Consider the following 18,966-nt stretch of genomic DNA (forward strand, 5'->3'; position numbering starts at 1 on the left):
GGGCCGCCAGTTTGTCGCAGTGCTTTAGAGAATTGGGAGGATAGCAGTAGAAAAGAGTGTTGATATGGAGGCAGAGTAGGCCAGAGTCATTTTGCAGCACAGTATGAAATCCTGTAATCCAAAGCCATGCTCCACTGCCAAACTGCATGGAAAATACAGCTGGCTTCAAAAAAGAGCTTTAGATTTTCAAAATAAGCCATTAATTATTTATAGCATAGGTGCTGGAGCTTTGCACATCAACAGAGTGAACTGTGAACTGTTCTTTGTTTCTGCAGGTGCTTGTGTTAATGTGACAGTGAAGGTGATTGCATATCTCATCTAACAGAATTTACTTTAGGTAGAGAGACTGTTACAACTAGAGTCTGTTTCTTGTGGGCATTGGATTACTCAGGCCTTGCTTTACTTCGACACCACTTGGAGATAGAGCATTTAATACTGGAAAGTATCTGCTCTCTGGCCACCAAGCTTGTAAGATTATAAAGCTCTTCTCTACGTAGTATGAGTGGGAGTTGCAAAGAATATTCTTTGAGCACCTACCACCTGATACTTTACTAAGCACTTAATATATATTATTGCTTTCTCCCCACTACAAGGAAGGCTCATTTCCTCTGTCTTATAGATGAGAAAGTTGAGACTAGCATCTTGTGGCAGAACATATGGCCTAGAGGTGGATGAAGGTTTCAAATCTAAATTTGCCTCATTCTTGCCATGATATCCCCCTGTTTCCCATATAAATACATACCGGTTTTATGTACATAAGGAAGACTAAAGTATAGATTATTACAGAGAATATGCAAACATCTCAAACTTTCATGTTTCCTGCTATAAACTAACACAAGTGATAGTTTTAAAGGCAATCAATGTAAGATTTGCATATTTTAACTCTTATTTCCCTTAAAAACTCTTAAGAATTTAGAACCAAACTAAATGAAATCTATGGTATAGATTGGACTTTGTGCCCCCTCCATTCCTTGTTCAAAATAACAAAGGGATCATTTTAATTACTTTTTCCCTTATTTAATTTATAATCCACACATAGAGTTTCACATACCTGTTCCCTTTTTCCTACCATTGTTATCTAGCTTGCCACTATTAAGTGAGTTATTATATAAAGACTTTAAATTTAAAGAGAATCTCAAGGTCCACATGTTAAGAAAGGAAAGGTGTGACAAATGTAGAAGCTATGTTCTGGGACATGTGGCCAAGCAGGCCTGGGTTACCCACACAGTGACCTTCAACCCTAACATTTTCTTCCACAGCACTTTTTCACCTCATCCTGTCACACAAAAATCTTACCAGGGACCACTTGTGCTGTCATCCTTTTAAAAATCTTCCTGGGTGGTGATCACCTTTTATGTTGTTTCTGGGAATTAAATAGTCTTAAGCCTATATCCTGCCTGAGCAGATGTTGGGCACTGGCTAAATGTTAATCATTGATGGTTCTCTGTGGGCAGTTTAGCTCAAGATCAGGAGGGCTGTCAGGGAAGAGGTAGGTGGGCTTAAAAAATCTCAAGTAGTTGAGCAGAAAGTTCAGAGAACACTAATAGGGAAAGCCACAAAGAACTCAGAATTTCTTGAGAACCTTCATGCGAATCCTTTCAGACTAGGAGGTAAAGCAGTGAAAGAAGATTTCATTGCCCTGCTGTGATCTGTAGCACAATTTTCTCCTTGAAGAGGTCACCTTGACCTTTGCATGTCACATGCAGCTCATCTTCCTGCCCCGGGAGTGGAAGAAAGAGCTTATAAAATATCCACTTAACTTTTTTTGCGAGGTTGAATACAAAGGAGTTGCACAGATCTGTAGGAATGTTGCCAAGAAGGCTAAATTTCTGTGAGCATATCCAACACTGGAACGCAGGAGTAGAGAGAAGAAATTACTGCTGCCTCCTTCTATGTCCACAAAAAAATTAACTACTCTTAACGTAGATGGGACGTGTGGGGCCAGGTGGGGAGAGAAGAAGTGAGAAAGGAGGAATAATAATTTCTTCTGAAAATGAATGAGGGCAGCAAAACAGCTTTTATGGTTGGGTTTGGAGGTGTTAGGCCCTCTCTGAGTCAGCTGGTCTGATGATAACAAAGGACAGATTGGAAGTATGTGGATCCTCCCTTGCTTCTGTCCCTTTCAAAGAAGGTCATGTTCAAACTGGGAAGGGTAAAATAACATTAATTAAGAGTGAGTTGTCGGTCCTCATTGAGGAGGCAAGTTTTAAGACAGTACCTACATGATTTAAATGGGTTTTCCAATATCCCTGATTCTAGACATTATATGCCTTCTTTTTTTTTTTTTTTTTTTTTGACTTCACAAAGCATCTTGTAATCAATATATAGTTAATATGGCAGGGTATTTTCCCCTGAAAACTTGTTATTAAGTAACTGGTTCATTAGTCTCTTAATCATGTCTCAGAATAAGGGAAAATAAGATATTTTCCTTATGGGATGTTGTGTCTCAGATCACTATAGACATTTGTCACTCATTGAACTGAAGAATTATAGTGAAAGGTTGTACGTAGAGAAAGGTACCAAAAGACTAGAAATGAGAAACTGGGGTTCGTATTTCAAAAGGGATAAGAAGATGGGTTCCATAGACCGTGAACAAGGTTGATATTGATCCTGGGCAATACTCTAGAACAAGGGACGGCAAAGCTTTCTTATAAAGGACCAGGTAGTAAATATTTTTGGCTTTGTGGCCATACAGACTCTGTCACAATTGCTCAGTTCTGCCATTACAGCGTGAAAACAGCTGTGCTAAACAACACGTAAACAAATGAACATTGCTGTGTTCCATTAACACTGCTTTTTACAAAAGTAGGCAGCAGGTCAGATTTGCCAACCTCTACTTTAGAATACATTTGAATGGTTTTGTGTGTGTGTGTGTGAGTGTGTAGAGAAGTGGTCGGTCTTGGTTCTTTGAGAATAAATCAGGCCTGGGAAGTCCTCCATCATTTTTCAACAGAGTTATTGTTACATAAGATCAAAAGTGTAGTTTATTTTGAGGTCATTGAGGCATTTGGCAGAATGTTTCAAAAGAAGCTATACAGAAGATGGAGAAATGTGGACCACTGCGGTTAGATAGTTAACTCTTTGGTGCCTGCTGTCTTTTAACTGATAAGATGACCATATATGAGTGCAAGGCAGAAACGAATGCTACCAGAATAATTTAGCAGTATCATTTCTTTAAAATACTCTCTATATTAGCTTTTGAGATAAAAAGAACTGCAAACATAATGTACTATATTCTGATAGTAAATTACCCCAATTTGTTTGATGGAATTATGTATATTAAAATCATAATTGTGTTTTTAAAAGAGCATCATTATTTCCTGCTGCTCCATTGCTGAAAATGTAGTGTGTCCCACTCAGTACAGTCTTCATTCCTTGGCCCTGAAATAGTCTGCATTTTTAATCAACAAATTTAATTGTACGATGGCAAATTAAATTTTTGTGACTCAAACTTCACCTTCATACCAGGTTCCTATTAACTAACAAGCATACAGTAGGAACATTCAGAAATTAAAGGCTGTCTCTCCCAAGTTCAGTGTTTAAAGTGGGGTGGCTTCCAGTTATGGAATGAGTAAGTCCTGGAGATGAAAGTCACAGCATAGGGAAAATAGTCAATGGTATCGTAATAGTATATGGTGACAAAAGGTAGCTAACTGGTGGTGAGTATAGCATGAATTATAGACTTATGGAATCACTATATTGTATAGCTGAAACATCACGTGTCGACTATATTTAAGCTAAAAAAAAAACTTTATAGACAACACAGTGTAAAGCAAGCCCTTTGTGTGTAGCAGTTTTCCAACAATTTAAGTTGGCACTAGACCAAAAATTCCTCAGGACTATAAGTTTTAGCCACAAAGTCTATAAACTTTCCCTTCCTAAGATTCAGATGTATTTGATGTTATAGTACTTATTCACATTTCCCAGAAAATGCCAGCCGTCTTCTAGAATGCAGTGTAAAAAGGGTGGGGGGGGGGGGTGAATCAGAGTCTGTGACTGGGGTCAGAGAGGACACAGAGCAGAAGCAGGTATAATGGAATAAAAGTGTGTCAGCTGGGACTCAGTACTACAAGGGACAGAAAGCTAGCTCAGTCTGGCCTAAAAGGAGAGACAAAGAAAAGGGGGGAGAGAGAGTGGGAGGAGAGGGGAGAGATATTTAGCAACGTATTCGCTTCTCTGGCTGAAAAGTCCAGCAATCTGGCTAGTTCCTAATCATGCAGACATCATGTGACAGCTGTCACCAAGTGCTAGTAATGGGTTTCTCTCTGCTCTGACCTCCATGATGTTAGCCTCGCCCTCCATCACACATGGTGACCCCCAGCAGTTTTGGGTTCTTCCCATCGTGTTGGCAAAACAGCCATCACAGCCCTCACATCTCGCTATCCAGGAAAGTCAGAGAGCTGCTTTGTCAGGAGTTCCATGGAAGAGAAAGGAAACTTCTTTTTCCCAGAAGCCCCAGGGAACATCTTTTACTTTCATTGGCTCTATGAGTTTATGTACCAGTTCCTGAACCAACCGTTGAGAAGGTGGGTAGAACATGCTGATTGGCTCACATCGATCAAGGCCTGCCCCCAGAGCTACAGGTAGTGTCCCCGACTCAGACTCTAAGAGAATGGGGAAGGACTGTTTTCTCAAAGGGGATTCAGGGTCCTGCTCCCAGGAAGGAGGGAGCAACAAACGGCTGTCTACCACAAGAGCTGTGAGAAGTGACAACATGAAAGGAAACACCAAAGAGGAGATGGCAGATGTTCCGGATAAAACAGCACAGCCTCCTTATGCCTTTACATATTTGTGTAGCTTTTAAAGCATCACTAAAATGGTAATAATGCATCACTGATATTCATAGTGATGAACCTGAGACATCCAGGAAAGGTTAAATTATGTTTGATTTACTAAGACAGGGAAGAAGTTAACGGATGTTAGAAAAATCTGTGTGTGTGTTAATAAATGTCAGTGTTTTAAAAAGGACTAAAACTAAGCCAACCAAAAGCTCTTTTTACCATATCAGACTTTTTTTTTTTTTTAATGTCTTGTATTTCCTTGCACTTAATCTTAACCTGTACCTCACCAAAGCCATGGGTTCAACTGTGGACTATTTGAATAAGCCGTGTGTTCACTGTATTTGGTTTATATCTTAACGAGGTAAAATCATATTTATTAATGAAAATATTGTTTTTTGCCTTGTCCAGAATGCATACACAGCCACAGCTATCAACAGCACCAACTTCTGCACCTCCGCCAAGGACGCCTTTGTCATTCTTGTGGAGAATGCTTTACGAGTGGCTGCGATCAACACAGTGGGGGATTTCATGTTATTCCTAGGCAAGGTAAGACCAAATATGTTATCTGGGACATACAGTGAAGTTTTATATATATATATATATATATATATATATATATATATATATATATATATATATATATTCTTTCATTTGAAAAATGTCTAGCCCATCAAAAAACTATTAAGTAAAATATGTAATATAAAGGAAGCACTTACAAAGCCCTTAATATGCATCAGGCACTGTTCTAAGTTCTTTACATGTATGGTATTCATTTAATCCTAACAATAAATTTGTAAAGGAAGTTATATTATCCTCACTTTACAGATGGGGAAACTGAGGTACAACAGTTCAGTAATTTGCACATGTTTCTCCTTACATAATTCGGTCTGTAAAGAATTCAGAAACAGCCTGCTTAGTGGTTAGGGGTACTATATCTGGAGCCTGACTGCCTGGATTTAAATCCTAGCTCTGTCACTTACTAGCTGTGTGACCTGAGGCAGGCTACATAGCCATTCTGTGCCTCAGTTTGTTCATCTATGAAACTGGGATAATAATAGAGCCAAACTCTTAGGGTTGTAAGGATTAAACTGGTTAATACATGTAGTGTACCTAACATGGTGCTTGATACATTATAAATTCTCAGTGAATGTTAGCTGTCATTGTTACTACATATAAACTCCTTTAAAACAGCTGTGAGGTGCCAGAGTGGCCAAAATGAACAAATCAGGAGACTATAGATGCTGGAGAGTATGTGGAGAAACGGGAACCCTCTTGCACTGTTGGTGGGAATGCAAATTGGTGCAGCCGCTCTGGAAAACAGTGTGGAGGTTCCTCAAAAAATTAAAAACAGACCTACCCTATGACCCAGCAATAGCACTGCTAGGAATTTACCCAAGGAATACAGGAGTACTGATGCATAGGGGCACTTGTACCCCAATGTTTATAGCAGCACTCTCAACAATAGCCAAATTATGGAAAGAGCCTAAATGTCCAACAACTGATGAATGGATAAAAAAAATTGTGGTTTATATACACAATGGAGTACTACAGGGCAATGAGAAAGAATGAAATATGGCCCTTTGTAGCAACATGGATGGAACTGGAGAGTGTTATGCTAAGTGAAATAAGCCATACAGAGAAAGACAGATACCATATGTTTTCACTCTTATGTGGATCCTGAGAAACTTAACAGAAACCCATGGGGGAGGGGAAGGAAAAAAAAAAAAAGAGGTTAGAGTGGAAGAGAGCCAAAGCATAAGAGCCTCTTAAACACTGAGAACAAACTGAGGGTTGATGGGGGGTGGGAGGAAAGGGAGGGTGGGTGATGGGTATTGAGGAGGGCACCTTTTGGGATGAGCACTGGGTGTTGTATGGAAACCAATTTGACAATAAACTTCATATATTGAAAAAAAAAATAAAAAATAAATAAATAAAAACAGTTGTGAGGGAATGAGACTTACCTATCCTTAAAGCATCTGAAAAAAGGTATTTTTTCTATACTATTAAAATCTGCAGAATAATAAATAGCAATATAATTGGATTTCTTTGTATCTGTATTTCAAACCATAAAATGCTCAGAAAATTTGAAAAATTGAGCTGAGCTGACATCACTATAATCTAATAATATCATTTTTATATATGCCCTCCCAGTGTTTTTTTTAATAGGTTTATATTTCTATGGTATAATAATTATAGCCTACATCCCAGTTTGTTCTGTCCTTCTCACTTCACATTATATCATATACATTTTTCATATTGCTTTGATAATCTTCATAATTATTCATTCTCATTATTGTCAGTATTTCATCAAATGCTATTTTTTTGTTATTGTTATGTATGTATGTATGTATTTTGAGAGAAGGAGAAAGAGAGCGAGGGGAGAGGGGCAGAGAGAGAGAGAGAAAGAGAGAGAATCCCAAGCAGACTCCACGCTCAGTGCAGAGCCCGGCATGGAGCTTGATCTCATGACCATGAGATCATGACCTGAGCCGAAATCAAGGGGCAGATGTTTAACTGACTGAGCCACCCAGGCGCCCCCATCAGATGCTATTCCTAAACATTCTGTTACTACCAAACACTTAGGTTACTCCAGCCACTGTGTGTTGAAAGTGTTTTTGAAAAGGAAAAAATATTTGGTGTAGAGAGGCATGGAAAGCACAGTGTGGTGTTAAGTTCTCAGGCAACTGTCATCTAAAAAGAATGATAAAACTGTACACATAGTTCTTTTGGAAATTTGTAATTAAACTTACATTATGACTGTTGGATTTATTATTGTCATGTTTTTACAATAAGAGGAAATGTTTTATAGTAAGGATTTAATAAGTTAATCTGTGTCAAGGAGTATAGTGTTGATAACAGTGTTACTGTTACCAACTATTGCTATTATTTATATGCTATATGACTGATTTAGGAAGGCTTCAGATTTTTTGTCTATTGTCTATTTTATGTTTTAGATACTTGTATTTATCCCTGCTACTAAGAAGGGTGTGAAGCAACTTAAAATAAAAACATATGTACACAGAGCAATTGAAATAAAAGAGGGCGCCTGGCTGGCTCAGTCGGTTAAGCATCTGACTTTGCCTCAGGTCATGATCTCACAGTTTGTGAGTTCAAGCCCCGCATTGGGTGAGTCAAGCCCTGCTTTGGGTAAAACATGAGCCCTGGGTGAGCCCCACTTCTCTCTCTCTCTCTCTCTCTCTCTCTCTCTCTCTCTCTCTCTCTGTGCCTCGTTCGCTTGTGCCCTCTCTCTCTCTCTCTCTCGAAAATAAATAAATAAATAAATAAATAAATAAATAAATAAATAAAAGAGAAGCCATATATCGGAATAACAGAAAACAATGTGGTAAAAAAGACAATTTTTATATCTCTTTTTTTTTTTTTAACTTTTGTTGTTTTTAATTAAGTAGTCTCCACGCCCAACATGGGACTTGAACTCATGACCCTAAGATCAAGAGTCGCATGCTCTACCGCCTAAGCCAGCCAGGTTCCTCAATCTCTCTTTTCATTTCGTATTATGTCATGACCATTTACTATTTTATTAAAAATGTTTTAAACATGGTTATACAATTGTATCATCATTTCTTTAACCAAACCTCTAATTTTCTTTTTATAGTTAAACTGTTCTCATTCTACTAATATAAAGTGTGATACAGTGAAGCCATTGTATGCAAACCCTTGCCTGTGTCAATCCTTATTTCCTGAGGCCAGAATCCTGGAAGTGGAACCAATGAGTCAGAGTACCTAATAGGTTTCTGGATGTACATTACCAAATTGCTTACCAGAAACATGAAAGTTTGAATAATACAAAACTTATAACACTGTAAGAAAATTACTTTTAAAACATAGATAGACTTTTTTTATTTGATTGATTTATTTTTTAAAGTTTATTTATTTATTTTGAGAGAAAGAGAGAGAGACAATGTGAGTTGGGGAGGGGCAGAGAGAGAATCCCAAACAGTCTCCGTGCTCTCAGCACAGAGCCTGATGCAGGGCTTGAACTCACGAACAAAGAGATCATGACCCAAGCCGAAATCAAGAGTCGGACACTTAAACCAACTGAGCCACCTGGGTACCCCAAGATTACTTTTTAAAATTGAGATATCCAAAAAAGAGAAAAAAATAAGAGGGGAAGAAAGTATTTTAGTTTCCAACATACTAAGATAAACATTCTTTAGTTTTCTTTTTTTAAGACTGTAGTTCTGATCACAGAATACAGTAAATCTTTTAAAAAGAATTTCTCACTGCAATTAAAAGTAGCTGCTAGTATGCAGAAATGGTCCCTAATCAGATAGTTCACATAGGTAGATCAGAATAAGCATTATAAAAGATGGTGTCAGGAACAAACTATGGATAACACACAACAACTTGGATAAATCATGAGGGAATTTTGCTGAGTGAAAAACATTAACCCCAGAAAATTAAATACTGTATTATTCCATTTATATAACATTCTTATACTTTTTTTTTCAATGAAGTAAGCTCTACACCCAACGTGAGGCTTGAACTCATGGCCCTGAGGTTAAGAGTCATATGGTCTAAGTGAGCCAGGAGGTACCCCAAATTATTTTCTCTTACATACCTTTTTATTTTTTTTAATTAAGTAAGCTCTACTTCCAAAATGGGGCTTGAGCCATTTATAAACATTCTTAAAATGATAACATTATGGAAATTGGGAACAGATTTATGGTCACCCAGTTAGGGCTGGGGTTGCAGGGAGGCATAGGGGAAGTTATAAAAGGCTAAAGTGAGGGATCCTTGTTATGATGGAGATGTTCTGTACCTTGTCTGTATCAATGTCAATACTGTGGTTGTGATATTGTACTCTAGTTTGACAAGGTGTTACTGTTGAAGGGAACTGGGTAAAAGGTACATGAAATCATTCCGTGTTATTTCTTACAATGAAATGTGAATTCAAAATTGTCTCAAAATATAAAATTTAATTTTAAAAACCCTGAATTTAAAAGAAAACAGAAGAGGGGCGCCTGGGTGGCTCAGTCAGTTAAGCGTCCAACTTCAACTCAGGTCACGATCTCACGGTCCGTGAGTTCAAGCCCTGTGTCGGGCTCTGGGCTGATGGCTCAGAGCCTGGAGCCTGCTTCCGGTTCTGTGTCTCCCTCTCTCTCTGCCCCTCCCCCGTTCATGCTCTGTCTCTCTCTGTCTCAAAAATAAATAAACGTTTAAAAAAATTTTTAAATAAATAAATAAATAAATAAATAAATAAAAGAAAACAGAAGACAATTCCATGGATTCCATTTCTGTGGAACCCCAGTGGTTTCATGGAATGGTAAATTAGATTTAGGAGGGATCTTATCTCCCCTAGTTTAGTGGCTTGTGATCTGTGACCACTGGCCTATTGGGTCTTCACAGGTAAGAACAGAGATTTACAAACTATTTCACCATTTTCAGGTCTCATAGATATTGCATATTTGCCCGATAAAACTATCCAAAAAAAACCCACAAAATCTGAAGCTCTTCACTTCTGTGTGAAATTATTTTATCTCATTTGATAATACTTTTTCTAACATTAATTATTGGTAGTTTATTTGGCGTTGATTAATAAAAAAATGATAATATGAATTATTACTTGTAGGTGCTATTTTACTGACAAAATCTTTTAAAACATGAGCTCCATGTGGAAAGGGCATCGCAAATGCACGATTTATGGTGGAAATGAAAGCAACAAACAAAGATTGCTAAGCACTGTGTTAAATGCCTTCAGAATGCTTATTTTAACAATTATGGGATGTATGTATTTTTATGTCTCTTTTAAAGGTGGAAAAACAGATTCAGAAAGGTTACATGAACTTGCTTGGAGTCACAAAACTAAGACGTATTAACTCCGTGATTCAAATCTACATCTTTCTGATTCTAAAACTAGCACCCTTTCCTTTCTGCTTCTCACATCCTACCCTGTGTATGACTCTCTTCTATGGTGTCACCAAAAACGTGTCCTGTAGAACAGGAGCATTGAAATGTTTAAAATCATGCATCCTATTAGAAAAAATTTTTGAGCACACTTCCTAATATATTTACATTTATTAATGATATATGTACAGCTTTTACTAATATATACATGGTAAAGCATAGTATAAAAGGAAATTAAAATAAATGAGAAATATAATTTGAAGTCCCAGGTGCTCTTAAATACTCCCTTGGGTGTGTGTACCCCACCACGGAGATCACTGATCTAAGCCAGTACTTCTTGTAGACTTTATCAGAATCACCTGAGGCAAATTTTATTTTATTTTATTTTACTTTATTTTATTTTATTTTATTTTTTAAAGTTTATTTATTTTGAGAGAGAGTGTATATGTGTACATGTACACACACATGAACAGGGGAGGGGCAGAAAGAGAGGGGAAGAGAGAGAATACCAAGCAGGCTCCCCACTGTCAGCACAGAGCCCAGTTCGGGGCTCCATCTCACAAACTCACAAGCTGTGATCATGACCTGAGCTGAAATCAGAGAGTTGGATGCTTAACCAACGGAGCCACCCAGCTGCCCCCACCTGAGGAACCTTTTAAATGCATATTGCTGGGCTTCATCTTAGCTCTAACCAATTGGACTCTGGGGGTAGGGCCCTGGAATCTGTATTATTCACAAACTCCCCAAGTGATACCTAGCCCTTCTGCAGTTTGAGAACCATTAATGTATCCTCTGCTTGACACCCTTTCATTATATTTGGGAGTAATTATTACATTATTACATTCCCTTGGCTTTTGGGCTAAATATCATTAATTCTTGAAGTTGTTTCTTACTTGTTTGTTTATTTGTTTGTTTTGAGAGTGCAAGTGGGGGAGGGGCAGAGTAAGTTGGGGTGGGGGGCACAGAGGAACCGATGAAGCCTGTGATGACAGCAGAGAGCCCGATGCAGGACTCAGACTTTCAAACCATGAGATCATGACCTAAGCCAAGTCAGCCGCTTAACCAACTGAGTCACTCAGGTGGCCCTTAAAGTTGTTTCCAATGTGACAGTATCCAACCTTCCACTTCAACAGATTTTGTCTCAACATCTAGTTTGTCGGAGCCGCACCTTTTCCCTGTAATTGACTTTAACGTTTCAAATGTGGCTTAACTTTTAGTGGTTTAGAGTGAGCATAAAGAACCTCAGTCCTTCTGTAGGACGGATGTCAAAAATTTGAAGAAGAATATAAGAAACAACTCATTCTAAAAACCAAAAAGAGTGAAAGAAAATGGATATAATTAGCTATCTGTAGAAGTCACCCCAGAAAGTAAATGACTGTAAGAGAGAATTCCTGAGTGTTTGCCACAAAAAATGGTGGAGGGTCATCTAAATATGGGCAGACCCAGATTTGCTCCCTAAAATCATCTGAAAATTTACAGGTCAATTTATAGTCTCCTTCTCAGCACTGGACCAGAAAAGGCTGGTGTGGTTCTAGAAGACTCTTTCTTGTTATTTCATGCTGGATGTTAGGCCAGGTGTAGGGCTGAGCACGAGTGTATTTAGGATTCAGTATAACCCATTACTGCTTTATACCAATATCCAAGTATTTGCTGAGTTCTTACCTTGAAAGAGGGCTGGATTTGGCATCATAAGAGCATTATTTGGGTGATATCTGCCCTTCTACTCTGTGACCTTGGGCAAGTTGGCTAGCCTCTCTGAATATGTTTCCCAGTCTATAAAATGAAGGTGATAAAGTTTGCCATAAACCATTCCTAGGGATTGAAAAGCTGAATCTTTTCAAGAAATTCAAGTGCTGCATGGGAGGGACCAGAGTAGGTGGTTCTTGACAATAAGCAATTTCACTATTTCTTATATTCTTCTATGATGGATATTTGTGGCAACCTCTTTCTTCACAGGTAATCCAAATCTAAACTACATGGCGACTCATATTAAATTTACCACATGTTCTCTCTGAAAAAATGCAAAACAAAGAAAAAACTCTTAGAGATGTTTGTTGCAGCATTATTTATACCAGAAAACAACATAAGTCTCCAACTGTAGGAGAATGGTCAAATTTTAAGTCACCCATAAGATGAAATTATGCGGCTAAGTATTGATGAAACATTTATAATGCTACTATAAATATTAATGAATAGCTTTTAATGATTTATTTATATAATACTATTTCATATATATAAAAGTACAATACCCTGGACTGTCAATAATTTTATTCTGAGTGCAATAGTGCTATTTTCTAAAATATGCGTGCATAGGGGCGCCTGGGTGGCTCAGTCAGTTGAGCGTCCGACTTCGCCTCAGGTCATGATCTCTCACGGTCCGTGAGTTCGAGCCCTGCGTAGGGCTCTGTGCTGATAACTCAGAGCCTGGAGCCTGCTTCAGATTCTGTATCTCCCTCTCTCTCTGCCCCTCCCTCATTCTCTCTCTCTCTCTGTCTCTCTTTCTCAAAAACTAAATAAGCATTAAAATTTTTTTTTAAATAAAATATGCATGCATACATTTGTCTTAAAAATTGCCACAGGTGCTTAAATACGTGAAGTTTTAAGGAACAAGCATAACATTTGGAAACATGACTATTTTTCATGTAAACCAGAAGTGTTTAAAAGATTATTTTTTATTTATGTGATATACATGTATATGTGTGTGTATGGGTATATATGAATTATCCTTTGTAGCTTGCAGTAGAATGAATGTATGCAGCCAGCGTTTATAATATTAAAGGGAATTTGAAGTCTGCAAATGATGAAGAAATAGTGGTTTTCTATGGTAGGATATTAAATGTGTTCTTTGTTCTCTCTGCTTCAGGTGCTGATAGTCTGCAGCACGGGTTTGGCTGGGATTATGCTGCTCAACTACCAGCAAGATTACACAGTATGGGTGCTGCCTCTGATCATCGTCTGCCTCTTTGCTTTCCTAGTCGCTCATTGCTTCCTGTCCATTTACGAAATGGTAGTGGATGTATTATTCTTGTGTTTTGCCATTGATACAAAATACAATGATGGGAGCCCTGGCAGAGAATTCTATATGGATAAAGTGCTGATGGTAAGTATATCAAACGCCCTCTACTGCTTTAGAGGTAAACATACTAGTAAAAATATTTTGCAAAACCTTCTCCATGTTTAATTCCTGTTATATGCAGCTGAGTAATTTAGAATTAAACCTGTAGGGCTCATGAATGAGGTTAGTCTTGGGGAAATCAGGGAAGAAGGAAGGTCCTCTTGGCATGGATGAGACCATATATATACACCTAGCTAGAGCAATACCCATTAATAGTCCTGAGTTCACATTATTTCATACTGCTCCCTCTCTCTCTGCATTTAGATGGATTAGAATTGACTTGTTACAACCTGAATTTTAGTCCTTGAATTGGAACATTGGACCACTGATGTCCTAAGTGCCCTTTCTTGAAGTGGAACTCAAAGACAAAAAGTCTTTATTTCTCCGGTGGTAGCACCTGCCTATATTTTTCCGTCTACCACCTTTCCAAATAGTATTGCTGTCAGCCCCATTAGAAGTCATTATCCTAAGTATGCCAGGCCAAACTGAAAGTGTTTTGTAATGAATACAGATTAACAGACTCAGGACTGATAGATTATATACTGTTTTCCATTAGTCAAGATCTGAACTTTTACACAGATATTATATTCCGATTCTTTAGTTATCTAGCCTCTGCAGCTTCCCTGTATTAGAATCTCAATTAAAAATTTTAAAACTTTAGAAGCTATTTAAATGATTCAAATATTATTATCCATGTCAAATGCTCCCAAAATAAGGATGCTTCTTAATAATAGTACTTTGCCATTAAGCTGTGAAATATTCCTATCTGAAGAGTAGGTAATATTGAAGGGTAAACATTAGACCTTGAGATAACAAGTCCTCTTCCAGGAGCCTGGTTTATCTAGTTAAATATAAAATAAATGTGTTAATAAATAAGATAGATTTTTTTTTTCAATTGCAGAAATTTCAAATGATTTAATGGACGTATTGGGTACTGATTATCTCTTTCACTGAAAACACCATCAACTAAATTTTGGACATTTTCGTAATGTCTAAATTATATTTCTAACTGGTTGTTTTCATAATGGAATTTGACTTGTGAGCATTCCATCTCCCTTCTGATTAAGACATTTAGAAGAAGAATTTGGGGACACCTGTCTGGCCCAGTTGATAGAGCAGGCGACTCTTGATTTTGGGGTTGTAAGTTTGAGACCCATGTTGGGTGTAGAGATTACCTGAATGAATGAATGAATGAATGAATGAATGAATGAAAAATAAATTTTTAAAAACTTAAAAAAAAGAAGAGGGAGAATTTGTTTTTTGTGTCTTAAACCCTTGATCCAGAGCAGAGTAACAAAAAATACTTTTTTCTTCTTTTAGTTTTTTCAGTAAGAGTGATGAGGATATTTAATGGAGAAGTGCTCCATAAACTTGGACATGATAGAAACATTTCTTTGGGGCATAATCCCATTTTAACTACTTTTGACCACAGGTTCTGGTTGTTACTTCCTGTCTTCCTGCTTTATGGAGTAATTTCAAAGCCAGATAGACATTTTTTTAAAGTAGCTTATTTATGGTTGGGTAAAAACAGTATTCTGCGCTTAGTGGAATCAATGCTTTCTTTTACCTGCTAGGGCTAGTTTAAAGAGAGGGCTTATGGAATAAAACGCTCTTGTTTTTCTGTTTAACCTTGATATGGAAAAAGTCAGACAACAAATAGAACAATAATCTAAGTATGAGAAAACAATCTTTTAAGAAAGCATTAGGGATTTTCTCTTCCAGATAGAAGTAACATTCTCTCTTTGAGCTTAAGTGAGATTGTCACAATAAATGGATGGAAAAAAGATGTCCTAAAGATATCACAAGTTGCAGCCCATGTGCACAGATTTAGCAGCTGTTGTGTAGTGATACTAAATATTATTCACTGCTCTGGTTTTAGGCCATCCGTGTACTGATATTGAATTAAAAATGTCAGTGTTCCTTAGAATTCATCTGCCAACCAAAATCTGAAAGGACCTAAGAATTTATGCAATTTGGTCCATATTTTGCAGGAGTTTGTGGAAAACAGTAGAAAAGCAATGAAAGAAGCTGGTAAGGGAGGCGTTGCCGATGCCAGAGAGCTAAAGCCGATGGTAGGTGGAGATGAGGAGGTGACCGCCCTCCAAGAATTTCACTTTCACTTCCTCTCTCTCTCTGTTTTCACTGACTGCACTTCTTCAGGAGAAGCTTTTGTTGTCTGTATCACACAGGATGTGCTGCTCTTTCTGTTTGTGTGTTTACCCATCACTTGGATGGCAGAATTCTTGTCACAACTGAGACCGCCTTCTGTAAAAGTAAGCTGAAAGGAACAACATCTGTCTCAGGGCTTATCACGAAGCAGGGGCTAATTTTTGTCCCTAAAGTAAAATGGCCATTTCTGGTTTTGGGGGTTTTTTTCTTTTAATTTTTAGCTGTACATGTTTGGTTTTCAATGGAATGAACATTTGGTTGTACACTTGAAATGACAGTTTGATTTTTATCATTTTGGAAAGTGATACTAGCAATTCCTTTCAACTTGCTAAAATTCACATTCCCCACTTTTTTAATATTGGTTTGTTTCTGTTGCTGTCTTTTACCCTTTGCTGACTTTTTCTTCTGTTGCCTGGATTGTACTTTCTTTGTTTCTTAAGCTGTTTTTCAGTAGCAAACAAGATTACTCCATCAACACTCACATTCCCACTCAGTAAAACAACCTGGTCTTCTCTAACCTCAGCTTAATTGTGAGAAAGGTCAATGATCTCTGGTCAGTGATATGTATGTATATTCTAAGTACTCTACTTTCATTTGGGAAAAAAAGGCAACTTAATCAGTGTAAGAGAATCCTGAGTTGCTTTTGCCACAGATACTCTCACCTCTGCATAATGACAGATAACCCTCACATATATTTGTGTAATTACTGCTTATTTTGCAAATGTATTGTTATTAAACAGCATGTTATCTAAAAATATTATATAACTGCCTACGTCCTGAAACAGCTAATTTTAAATAATGTGCCTTCTGATTGCACGTGATGTCCCAAAGTGTGAGATGAAGACTCCTCTTTCTTACTAAACTATAAAGTTTAATAAGTGGTTGATTTCATAGGTTTCCAACTTGCATAAAACAAGCACGTTTAAGTATATAAGAGTAAAGGAAATGGGTTTGTTTGAGGTTGGCTGGTGGGGAGGCCATATTTATATGCAAAATAATTGCATATTCAACCTAAATTAAAACCTCAGCAGAATGTTTAGATATAAATTCTCTCCTCCGTAACCCCCTCCAGGGCCTATTTTGGTGTTGCTGTTAATAGCATTAATGATTGTCAGAGTCAAAACTTCAATGTTTATTTCCCAAGGTACAGATCACTCTAATCGGAAGTCAAAGGATGTAGAACTCTTAGTTTTAAGTGTGCACCAGCCAGAACTCCGTTGAGTGGGCAAGGGGCACCATCAGCAATCCCCCTGGTCTGACTTCTTGCCTTCTCTACCCCCCCTTTCTGTATACCTCCTACTTGACCCTGGCCAAGGGGGACGGTAGTGAAGATTCTGCCGACCCTCTGGTGGCATGGTTAAATGAGGAAGGCTTCCTTCTTGCCACTGTTTGTTTGTCATACGTGTTCAGTAACTGGCTCCCAGTGTAACTTAAAAAGGTAAAATATAAAATCTTTAAAATGTGAACTACCTTTGCCCCCCTTTTTTGTCTTTCCAGTGATTGACACTTCTATTAAATTGTCAGTCATAATCATTTTTAAAAAGGGAGAAATATTTGGAGGTCTTGACTGGCTTAGTTTGACCATGAATTGGCACATATTTCTGCATTATCCTTTAGTGAAGGATACAGTGTGGAAGACGAGAATACAAGTATGCTGACTCTTACCTAAACCTCTAATTCGTAGGTAATGATATAAGGAGAAATCCCCAGGTTATGTGGCATTCTACCAGAAGCCAAAACTTTAGGAAGATTTTTTCCCCCTAATATTGCTTTCAGTTTTAAATTAATGCCCCTTAACTGAAACACTGCTTTAAAATCTTCATTCATTTTTTGCTTTTGTTTTATGTTGCTCATCAGCTCATTGCTTGCAGATTAATGGTAAAACCCTCCACTATGTTTCCAAATATATCTTCTATGTGCATTGTGCTTCTGGTGTTTTGGACATTATAGCATTTGGTCCCTAAGAATGGTATTTTTTTATGCAGTTTAAAAACTTCCCGGGAGAGAAGTTGAGATGTTGCTTACAGAGTAAATATTTTAAGTACATCAGTACCTCTGATTCTTATCTCTCTTTTGCATTAGAATGGTAAGAGTTGACCCTGCTACCACTATGCATCTTGGATGTGTCCCTAAATAATTCTCTGAGAGATTCTTCGTTAAAACTTGGGGTTTGGTAGAAATCAGGATTGCTAACTTGTCTTTGCCTGATTTAATTCACATGTTATTCCCTTAGATAAAAGTTCTGTAAAAGCGCCATACCCATTTAGCCGTATCTGTACAATCTGCTGTTAAGTTCACTTGTTTATCTTCTTTCTTAATGGGATATTTTAATTTAGGGTTTACTTTTAGCCTAGAGAATTAATGTTCAGGAAAGTGAGGTTTTAAATTTCCCTTTTGACGAGGGATCATTGAATTAAATATAAGTACTTCCAGTTTTCCTCTTGGACTTTTTTTTTTTTTTTTTTTTTTTTTTTTGAGAAAGAGCCTCACTAGTTCAGGACACTCTGAAGGTCTGTGAGGTCGTCCTATAAATCTTTGAAAATGATTTTAGAAAGATTTACCAAATGTGATGTTATAGAAGTTTAAGAAAGAGAACTTCCTGCCATCTGCTTCAACAGGAAAGAATTTATAGAGGAAAAGGAAAAAAAAAAAACCTGAACACTGTAACAACATAGGCCAGAGATGTATTCTCTGCATATCTCAGAGATTATCCAGAAGGAAATGTGACTTTCTTTAAATTTTTGTTTTTTTAATGTTTACTTACTTTTGAGACAGAGTGTGAGCAGGGAAAGGGCAGAGGGAGAGAAAGACACAGAATCCAAAGTAGGCTCCAGGCTCCTAGCTGTCAGCACAGAGCCTAACAGGAGCTGGAACTCACAGAGCTGTGAGATCATGAGCTGAAGTCGCTTAACCGACTGAGCCACCCAGGTACCCCTGACTTTCAACATTCATAGGAATTGCAGCCCCTGGAATATAGGTTCGCGCAAAGGGCTCTCAGTCCCATTTTGCTTTGTGGCCGCTTGTGACCATCTGTGT

At 37.7% G+C, this 18,966-nt stretch overlaps 1 protein-coding gene across 3 annotated transcripts in view; it reads left to right on the plus strand.

The window, feature by feature from the left end:
* Positions 1–18,966, plus strand: part of SLC44A1 (solute carrier family 44 member 1) — a 200,823-nt gene that overhangs the window by 135,501 nt on the left and 46,356 nt on the right. For 2 of the 3 annotated variants that reach the window (XM_042963840.1, XM_042963839.1), the window contains exons 13-15: positions 5,190–5,327; positions 13,510–13,746; positions 15,753–15,833. In XM_042963840.1, the coding sequence (XP_042819774.1) occupies positions 5,190–5,327; positions 13,510–13,746; positions 15,753–15,833 (456 nt within the window). Of the gene's footprint in view, positions 1–5,189; positions 5,328–13,509; positions 13,747–15,752; positions 18,357–18,966 lie in introns of those variants that run through there. The other variant, XM_042963838.1, reaches the window with a different exon arrangement.

The sequence above is a fragment of the Panthera tigris genome, chromosome D4 (genome assembly GCF_018350195.1).
Source record: "Panthera tigris isolate Pti1 chromosome D4, P.tigris_Pti1_mat1.1, whole genome shotgun sequence".
NCBI classification, from domain to species: Eukaryota; Metazoa; Chordata; class Mammalia; order Carnivora; family Felidae; genus Panthera; species Panthera tigris.